We start from the raw sequence: 10,429 nt of genomic DNA, 5'->3' as shown, positions 1-10,429 counted from the left end.
TGCATGTCGGACGCCACATATGCGTAATCTCCGGTAGAAAAGTAGAAAGATACGGTCTGACTCGTGTAGCAAGAACCTTGGATTCCAACATTGGAATAATATACAATTAAAACTTCAAAACACTGTCTACCTAGGTAGTTATTTTTGATCTACTTACGCTTAGCAGCTGCTTGCGCGATTCGCTTCTGGATTTCTTCTTTTGAGAGGATCTTCACGGCGTTGTTAGAGAAGACATAGCTGAGTCCAGACCAGAGAGTGGTACCGGCGACAAGGTACCTAGAATGAGTCAGCTAAAACGAACCAAGGAAACAAAATCCAGTAACAAGCAATGGAAAATAGAATATAGAAACAAAAAGCAAGAACAAAAACATACAACAGTGAGGATTCGCTGGTGGTCACCCACCCAACTACTAACTCACCGGCGTGTGGCTTAAGTACGGCTGAGCGGACGGGAAGCCCTGTTTTCCACACCCTATGGTCGTATGTGCTGGAAAGATCCCTCAATGTGCCTTAGGGCGAACAATGGCGAACTGATCTTCCATGATAAAACAAAAACAAAAAAAAAGGGAAAGAAAAGGGGAAAAGGAAACAAAAAGTGGGTATAAAACAAGAAGAGGTCGAACTTACTGGAATCCAGTCATAGCCTCGCTCAAATGCCAAGCACTGACAAACGCCTCCGGGACCACAGGGAGCGCAATGGCGCTACCCACCAACACCAACTGCAGAGCAGTATTGATCTTGGAGATCTCAGTGGGCTTGACTTCAGCCGAGGGAAGCGAGAAATCCCAGTACCGGGCCATAGTCTTAGGCTCAGGCAGCGAGATCCAACGGTAATAGATAGCCGAGATGGCCAGACCGACATCCCGACCGAGGATGATCACGGCGAGCCAGACTATTTCAATACGTCAATGTATGTCCATGTCCATGTCCGCATACCACCAAGCGATCAATACGAGCACACTTACCAGGAAGGGAGCCATTCACAGCCAGACATGCAACACCGATGGTCATCAATAGCTTATCGGCCATGGGATCAATGATGGTTCCAACCACTGTCTGAAGGTTATACCGCCGGGCGATGTAACCATCAACGAGATCGGTGATACCTGCATAGGCAAACAGGGATAGCGCTGCAGTGTGGTAGTTATGGACTAGCAGATAACCGACCACAGGGGCGGCGAGTAGCCGGGAGAAGGTGAGAATGTTGGGCACAGTGTAGATATTCTCGTGGGAAGTTGGGAGGGAAATCCGCGATAGAATAGGAGTTTTCTTGGATTCCTCGGGTCTACGCTTCGTTAGTTGCTGCTTCGCTTGGACAATGTCCCATTTGGATGTTGGGTATGTCTGCTTGGAGGCTGTAAACCTACTGTTCAGGGGTTTTGTTTTCGGGCGATTTTGACCCGGACCATCTTTGCTGAGTGAAGAATGATGGTGGGATCATTTTGGTCTGCAAACAGCGGGGTTTCAATCCTCTGTGGATTATTAGAAATGCATAAATGAAGAAGCGGCAGACAACCATACCCGGTTGGTAATCGGTTCAATGTCGACTGGACTGATGTAGATATACACCGGAACCCATCTCTCTGAAGAGCTTCAGTCTTGAACACATTTGACCGAACAGCAAGACGTGTGTTCTTGAACAGCACTTGGGATCCCTGCCGGCTCGCCCGAAGGGACAACTGAGCTGCGCATGAGCCAATCATGGTGACACCAACACAAAGGTGACAACGGCAGGTGTCGGTAGAAACCCAAAAATTGACCGGCGACACCGATAATCACAAGTTTTCAATTGCGAGCTGCAACTGTGTATACCCGGTCGTTTTTGGGCTATGCAATGGTGATTCGGTCCAAGTGATAAACCAGGGGACCGACCAACGGAGGCTGTCGCGTCGCACAGTCTCTGGTAAACCTGCAAATTCAAACTCCCAACTGAAAATAAAACAAAAGATAAGCTGATAATGCAAGCAATGCAAATACAAAGACAGAATGCTATATAGTACAAACACAATCTAGGGATTGTTAGCTGGATATGTCGGAATTCGAGGCAATTTGGCTGAACGCGACATACATATTAGAAAAACCAATGTATAGATCAGTTCTACCAGAAATTTAATGACCTAGAACCAAAAGCTCTAGATCACGGTCGCCTGAGGTTAGGTGAACATTGGAGACAGCACCTCGGCGATGAGTTTCTGGTCGGATAAATTGTTTATCCGCCCGTTTCTATATCCTCCACATGCAACAAACTATCCTCCTGTCTGCTCTTAGATTCATATATAGAATTTACTATGACAACATGTCTGCCTCTGTTGAATTTCAGATCTATATAAATGACCATATTACCTCTAGGTCCCCATTTTCAGGGGTCGCCTCGCGGTGATCATGATGATCAAGCCCATGCTCACCTGATAGCCTCTACGACTCCTGTGACCTGGAGCCCCAGGTGATGAATAACATCATTGTACACAAACGCTAACTTATAGTCAGTTAAAAGTCTATATAGGACAATATGCCATGCAGGTTAAGCTAAATTATCCGCGTCGGCATCTAGGACTCTGGAACTAGATGGGGAGCGAGACAAGCCTGCCAGAACGAAACTGCGGTCTTGTCGCTTTGCGGTCGCCACGATGTCGTTTACTTTTGTTCAAAACGGACGTGCCTCGGACTCACGCTCGTTAACTCCAATCCGCAATTCACCATCAGCCAAAGAAAAAGAACCACCGGATCCAAACACGGCAAATCCACGCCTAACTATAAACCGCGCTCTCATTTATGAGCGGCGACTGCCCGGCGATGCTTATATCACTGCCTATGTCCAGCGCCTCCAGCATGGCTATTACTCTAGCGCAGCTGTCTCAGATGAGGACGCCGAACACGTAGATTTTCTCGCCCTTGCATTCACCTTTCATTCCCCGCACACTATCACGCACCGCATCAAGTCCGCCACTATTAGTGTATCAGTTCGTGGAAACCGTCATCTTTCAAGTTCGAAGTCGTACCCTTATGGATATCCGCCTGGTAGCCCACGCTTCCTTATGCATGCGCCGCACCTGATCTACGGGACCGTTTCCCCCGAGACCATGGAGTGGACATTCAGTCTGGCTGGGTCCCTCGGAATCTCAGAACTGCCTGTCAGCGCAAGCGTAATTCCCTCGGGGAGCTTCAACGGCCGATACAAGCGGTACGAGATGATGCGCATTCAAGGCTCTGCACGTACTTTGAAAAATCCAGCTGGCCGCGAATTCAATGTCGAAGCTGGCAAAATCGTCTGGTCCATGGAGGAGAACAATGTGCAGCGATCCGGTCTGCCGCGCGAGTTCACCTTTGTCATGTTGATCCAGAAACCCACTGCAAGCAGCAAGATTTCCCTATCGATCGACGTGGACCCCGTCATCGACGCGATGATTGGCAGTTACCCATCCTTAATGCTGAAACTGCCCGAGTACCAACCTTTGCCGCGCCGAGGTGTCAATTTCCAACAAGAAGTCGGACAGCGGTTCGAACCCGTGGACCCGGTGCGCGGGTTCAACTTTGCAGAACTCGGTAGCATGTTCGATGAGTACATCGCGATGCCAGGAAGGAAGTTCAGCCGTCAGGTATGTTCACCAATCAAGAGACCAATGAATCCCTCAATGGATATGAAGTAAGCCGAAACTAAAAAGATACTCTCAGATCCAAATCCCAACTGAAACCGGCATCCCTGACAATCACTTTCAGGGCACCTACCCAGGGCAGTACGGGCCTCTCAACCCAATCCCATACCAACAACAACTGCAAACCCACAACCTGGCTCTGCAGAACAACAGCCTCTCCCTGCAGAACAACCTCCTTCAGACAACCCTACAAAACCTCTGGATCACCCAGCCAAGGGTGGAAGAAACCCAATCCCGCCCTCGGCAGGTATCTTCCCAGACCCAAAATCAAAACCAAAATCAAAACCAAGGCCAAGGCTACTCCTCCCCCCAACCCTCCCACCCTCACCCTCACCCTCACCCTCACCCTCACCTAGCACCAACACCCCCCACCAACCCCCAAACAGCCGCAATGACCATCCCTCTTACCCTCCACCTCCATCTCGACCCCGCAACCACCACCCACCCCACCAACCTGGCACGACCAAACCCAGGCCCTTCCCCCCAACTCCCACGCCGCACACCAAGCCTCCGACGCACGCAAGCGCGGGAATTCCCCACACACACAGCGAGCGGCGCATCAAATAACACATCCACGAACTCCTCGCCAAGCCTGACAGATTCGATGATCCCGCACACGGACGCGCGTTTCCAGTGGGGCCGTGCTGTTTCGGAGATTGCGGAGGGGGGTGGGGATAGGGATGGGGGTGATAAGGAGTATCAGATGTTGCGGCGTGTCAGAAGGGATTCGGTTGGTGGTGCTTCGTCTATGGCTGGGCGGGTGCGTTCTGGTGGTGAGACTCGTGGGCATGCGAAGGTTATGAGTTTGGTTAACTCGCCACTTTCGGGGTCTTTGGTTTCTGGGTTAAATGGAAGGTAGGGGGTTATTTTTTTTTTTTTTTTTTTGTTTTCATGTTTTTGTGTGGTTCTCCTTAGGTCTTTCATCTGGTCTTTCGTCTTGATAAGATGCGCTGTGTGACGTATCTAGTATTCTTCTTATTTAACTAGACTTGATACGCTTCTCTTTTGTGTTATTAGGTTTCTGTCTTGGTTTGGACCCAGGGTCAAGGGTGTATGTTTGGGATGTTTACATTTCTGTTTTGGCGAGTCTATATTCGCTGCCTGTGTGTACTTGTTTATGTTTTGCTAATGTTTCTTCAAGTATATCATTGGGTGCCAGTGTTTGGCTAATTGAAATACCCATTGTCGATATATGAGTTCAGGGTAGGTCTGATCTGCTACTGCTGAAGGTGTATAAATAATCCTTGATTATGAATTTATGGATTTGATTCTATATTTTCTAGAAATACTAGGAAACTATAATAATATCTATATACACACCCGATATAGTTACCTATGTATGTGTTTCTATTTAGTCCCGAGGACTATGGATGTGATTTGAAGAGTGTACTTTAACAATATATATAGTACCAGACCAACATTGAGGCCAACAAAGTAAGCATACCTTCCAGAGCCAGAAGAGAGGAGATATATTATGATTTACCATATACTAGTAGTCAGTTAAACAGCACAAAACCCCCAAGACCGAATATAGGTTGACAACATCCGTCTTGATCTTATAAACCATACCATATCTGCCGTGCTAACAAATGTTCAGAGGGAAGGATAGAGAGACGGTAAAGCATGGAATATACAGTATAGAGTATAACAATTAGAAAGAACATAGTCTGACAGAAGCAGCTAATATTGGAATTGGGGAATTATGAATATCAAAAATGCCACCAGTAGCGCACAAGCCTATAATCCATACTATAGACGGGAATCGAGTATGAAGTACACGCACATATTGGTAATAGCCACCCCCCCCAGAACCAAAACCAAGAAAAGGAAGAAAGGGACGTATTCAAGCAATCTTTGACCATTGACCAAGGAATGAGATGGGAATCACCAAATCCTGTCCCCCGAGGAACTGGATAGAACAGGGAATCGAGAATCAAGAACAGGAACCCGCCCAGACCAGATGTTGGAAAAGAAACGTTTGGACGCCGTTTGTGATCGCAGACAGACATACAGGGAAGACCGCTGCCAAGCAGCGAACTGAATATAGAGTATGGGAGAGCAAGAGAGTAAAAAGTAGGAACCAGAGTCAAAAGGTAAGAAATAAAAGAAGTAGTAATAAAAATAGTAGAGCCGTTTTGGGGTTATCGGGTTGTTGCATGACATCGTGAAGAATAAAAGAACGCCACCCACCCGGATTCCCATAACAGGATCCATATCAGAGAGCCACCGAAAGAGAAAAAAAAAAGGCAAAAGGGGGTAAAAAGTAAAAGCTAAGACAGTAAAAAGCAGGCAAAAACAAAGAGCCACCGCCGTAACCATAAAGCAAGAGACCATAACCATATAGACAAGAGACAAAGAGACGAGTACAGCCGCTGTCAGGTACATATTGTAGCAATAAAACGGCGTTTCCCTCCCAAACATAACAGAAGCATGAAGTGTCTATCTCCAGGCAAAAACATGAGTAAGGTGATCATTGATCAACATAAAAAGAAAAGAAACAAAATTCCGCCCCGACTCCCACGCTCCATGGCCATAAGCAACACTAAAGACACGGAAAGGTATCGAGAGATTTAGATTTGAGGTTGCGCCATTTGAGGTTGCGTCGCTGCCGTAGTCGTCCATGTTGACATGGGTTGCGTGGGAGCATAAGGCGCGGGTACGTAGTACTGGGGGCGATCCGTAGCGTAGTAGGACGGATGGATGGGATTTGATTCGCGACGAGGAATGTTAGGATCGAGACCAGGTATATTGCGATCGAGCGCTGGATGAGGGTTTTCCATCTGGCCGGACATGCTGAAGCTGCTGCGGGAGTAGGTCGCCGGGGTAGAAGGATCCATTGGGGAAGTAGCGTCCGTTGCTTGGCTGCGCGAAGAGATGGAAGAGTTACGGTAGGCGGAAGGGCTGTGTTCCGAGGTTGATCTGTTGCGTTCGTTGAGGGAGCTGGGGAGTCCTGCGTTGATACCGCCTGGAATTGAGGCCATGCTGTGTGCGCTCATTGAGTCCATACTGCCGCCGTAGGGTCCTGCGCGGAATGAGTGGTAGTCGTCCTGCTTTGGGGGGATGGCGGATTGCCCTGGATTTGGCAGGTAGGGATTTGGCGCGGATTGGCTTGCCATCGGCGCGCCCATTGAGTATCCCTGGATTGGGCCTTGTTGAGGGGGATGTGTGGCGGTATAGGGAGTGGGGTGCATGTAGAAGTCGGTTGAAGGATTTGGCATGGCGTAAGAGGGTGGGGCCATCATTTGCGGGCGATATCCGTACAGAGCGGCGTGGGAGGGCTCCTGGTTTTCCACGGCGTTGGCCTCTAGCTCGTCGATCGGGGAACGGAAGCTTTGTTTCTGGGTGAGTTCTGTGCGGGGGCGGATAAAGCGTAGGGAATCCACCATCGAGGGTGGGTTGAGGATGCCGCGCATCACGTCCTCCACACTGTAATATGAGACCAAATGGTGGGTCACGCCCAAAACCGTCACGCTCATTGTCTTCTTGACCAACCCGGAATCCTTGAAGCCGTACGAATCAACCAGGGACCCAACCAATGCCCGCTCGAGCTCCGATTGATGGGAGGAACGGTCTGCGAAGGGGCCCGAGCTGGGAGATGTTGGAGAATAGCCCTGGCTGGTATCGTGTCGCGGATAAGGTTCACCCGGCCGTCCAGCTGGCACTGGTCGTCGAGTGGCTTTCTTCATGGCGCGCTTCTTCTCCCCAGGAGGAAATGGCTTGTCTAGCTCACGGTAAACGAGGAAGTTGCCCAAAATGCGACTGGGACTCCAGGTGACTCCATCGGTCCAGCGTTTGATGCCGGATGCATTCTCCTCATAGATGAAGACGCTGCCACTGCGCACGAGATGACTCCGTTCTCTGTCGTGAGGGCGTCGCGGAACGTGATGCAAGACACCGGTCAAGCATGCCTCGAAGAGGATCAGGGCGTCCTGAGTGGTTGCGACATACCCGGTGAATGTGGGCTCCAACACGGCGGCGGTCCCGTTCACCATGATGTAAAGTGTGAAAGAGATACAATCCCAGGTGCAACCCCCCGGGCGTTTTGCGAGTGATATATTCCCCGATCAAATGGTCCAAAGGTGCTAAAAAGGAAAAAAAAAAGGAAAAAGAATTAAGCTAAGAGATCGACCAGGGTATGGAGAAGAAGGAGAGGTTTTTGAGTTGGGACCCCTCAGTTGGAGAAATTCCCAGGGATCGTGATCGGCCAGCGAGAAGCACGGGCCTTCCCAAGTCAAGTCAGCGAGTCAACAGGTTGCGATCAGAAAAAAAAGACGGGGATCTACTGGAAACCCGTTCCACGGTTTGAGTTGCGGCAATTCCCAAGCTTTCTTTTTCTTTTTCTTTTTTTTTTTTTGGATCCACTGAGAGAAGGGAGGGAAAGGAATAACTATGTACCTAAATGGGGACCCTGGCTAATTAAGTGTGAGAGAGGGGAAGTAAGAAAAGAAGGGGGGGGGGAAGAGAAGGTCTGAGTGGTGATATCTCCACAGGGAAAATCATGGTACAGTGTGATAATCATTGGATTATTTAGATTATTTAGATTATTAGATTATTTAGTGATTATTGATTTATCCATTACTATTATTACTTTGATTATATTCCATTGTATATCACGGCACATAGGTGTATCAAGTTTATACCCTAGTGAAAAACCTGCAGAAAAAGAAGTATGGTAATGGACACCCGAGAGTCTAATGGCTTAATGTTAATGTTAATGTTTAAAAACTTCGGAGGGTTGGAACCGGAGAGTACTTGGATGGTGGTAGATGGAATGCTGAGGCCTGGAGTATCAATGACAGATATGACATGCGATATTATGTTTTGGGTTTTTTATTATTTTATTTTTATTTTCAGCTCTAATTTAATTTAATTTATTAATTTATATTTTTGCCATTTTCTGAATTTGGTTTAGTTGATCCAGAAAATGAAAAATAGAAAGAAAAAGAAAAAGAAAAAAGGCAAAAAGGGAAAGAAAAGAAAAAAAAGGAGAGACGGTGGAATTCGGGGAGCGGAGAAATACGGAGAATGAAACATCAAAAGTAATGATTTCACTAAACCCTCCGCGAAAAGCAGGTACAGTTTTACTTTGAAATTAGAGACCTATATAACCATGTACTATCATAAAATAGATATTGTTCCAGCAGATATCAGTGCATATACACAATCTAATTTAATTAAATAACAGAGGATACGCAGTACAAGAGAACGCAAGAGCAGGTCAAGATACAATCGCCCCCCTCCGTGCCATGGGTGATCCCGGTGGAGCCGTGGGTTGAGATCGGAGGGTCTCTGTGACATCGTATTCGAAAAGCCAAAGGTAGCCCCAAGTCGATTTTAACACAGAAGCAACGGATAATTTACCAAAGTCTACCTCACTTGCAGGTCGATTCTGACTCAGCAGACACCTGCCCTATCTGGAAGCAAACAGAGAAGTGAAACAGAGTCGATCATCGCATGTGCCGGTCTTTCTCGAGGGCAACTGTGTAAAGTACAGAACAAGCCGGGGCTGTGACAAGTGGCTCTAGAAGTCATAATCTACATATCATTGGTTCATTCGACCCCTATTCCCCACTCTTCCCATCTGACGCACCATAAGAGAAATGATCGACTGTCTCAGACAAGTTCCGGTTTAACTGGTTTAACCTTAGGAACCTCAAGAGGATCCCAATCCTCCGAAGGGCGTCATATCTTCTCATTACGGGGACCACTAATCTCTCCCAAGAGAATGGACAGTGCACGCCATACCGAGCTATTGAAAAAATGACCTCCACCTTGAACTCCGCATGGGTCGTGATCCTCCAACGGCAGTCAAGGATATGATCCTCCACGGTCTGGAGCAACCAGTCAGACACGGGTTGAATTCTACCACTCTTATGGTGATTATTCTATTCTATTCCCTTTTTTTTCTTTTCTTTTTTTTTCTTTCTTTTTTCTTCCGGGTCCGGGCATCGGTGACTTCTGGATTTACTGCATTTTCATGGTCTATGGAATTTCCTAAGAAGTTGAAAGAGGACTGAGCGCATCCAGTTCCAGGTAGATCTCCGCCTTGGCCCGTCGATTCGGTACACAATCTACCTACAATAATGTATGCTATTATACTATAAACGGGCGAAAACCCCGGCAAGTGTTTAGATCCCAATCAGCATGTACGGATGTGTAGAACCGGGGGATCACGTTAGATAAACAAAAAAAGAAAAAAAGAAGGTTAGGCTTCCGGGCTTAGAGAGAGTTTTCGGTAACTTCTTCACTTTACTCCTCAGCTCCAGGGCTTCGAAACTTAGGAGGGGAAGAGGATCCGTACCTAAACTAATCAGCTAATATCGTCAGCACCAAGAAACTGCGACTGGGGTTCGATTGGATGACCAAAACTTTCGCGGGAGATCCTCAGCAGATCCAGGCCACACTGCCACGCTCATGAGTCGTAGCCTGGGCCATACCAAGACAACAGACCACGTCTGGTCTCAGCCACTAACCACTGACATGTGGGCTATGCACCTCAAGCCATGGAGCTAAGGAGATTGGATCGGCGGTTTTGTGGTTTGAGATAGAGGATGAGCGAATTCCGAGAGACTAACATTATCATGTGCCGAGCACTCCGGACAGAGAAGGGGGATCAATAGAATTGTACGGAGTAGCACGGTAGATATTGGTCGGAGGACAGTGTTCCGTTGATTTTAGAGTCACAATTAGGGGTCCCAGAGGAGTGGTTGGCCACGCTTTCTGAAACTTAATTGACGCGAGTGACAGATGTCAATATAATAAACAATTTTAGTTAC

General features: G+C 47.7%; 3 protein-coding genes across 3 annotated transcripts; 1 reads left to right on the top strand and 2 right to left on the bottom strand.

Annotated features, from left to right (window-relative positions):
• Positions 1-119: 119 nt before the first annotated feature.
• Positions 120-1,703, bottom strand: N7537_008545 (cardiolipin synthase; the record flags this gene model as incomplete). Its single annotated transcript, XM_056899600.1, has 5 exons — positions 120-276; positions 628-892; positions 966-1,285; positions 1,368-1,472; positions 1,522-1,703. 5 exons carry the CDS (start codon positions 1,701-1,703, stop codon positions 150-152), a joined length of 999 nt encoding a protein of 332 aa, XP_056751676.1. The 3' UTR covers positions 120-149.
• A 924-nt stretch (positions 1,704-2,627) lies between these two features.
• N7537_008544 (uncharacterized protein) lies at positions 2,628-4,512 on the top strand (the record flags this gene model as incomplete). Its single annotated transcript, XM_056899599.1, has 2 exons — positions 2,628-3,596; positions 3,673-4,512. The coding sequence occupies 2 exons, from the start codon at positions 2,628-2,630 to the stop codon at positions 4,510-4,512; spliced, it is 1,809 nt and encodes a 602-aa protein (XP_056751675.1).
• A 1,711-nt stretch (positions 4,513-6,223) lies between these two features.
• On the bottom strand, positions 6,224-7,645 carry N7537_008543 (camp independent regulatory protein; the record flags this gene model as incomplete). Its single annotated transcript, XM_056899598.1, has 1 exon — positions 6,224-7,645. The coding sequence occupies one exon, from the start codon at positions 7,643-7,645 to the stop codon at positions 6,224-6,226; it is 1,422 nt and encodes a 473-aa protein (XP_056751674.1).
• Positions 7,646-10,429: the final 2,784 nt, after the last annotated feature.

The sequence above is a fragment of the Penicillium hordei genome (genome assembly GCF_028827395.1).
Source record: "Penicillium hordei strain IBT 12815 chromosome Unknown utg000004l_segment0_segment0, whole genome shotgun sequence".
Taxonomy (NCBI): Eukaryota; Fungi; Ascomycota; class Eurotiomycetes; order Eurotiales; family Aspergillaceae; genus Penicillium; species Penicillium hordei.
The sequence above is the reverse complement of the archived record's forward strand: the minus strand, read 5'-3'. Positions and strand labels throughout refer to the sequence as shown.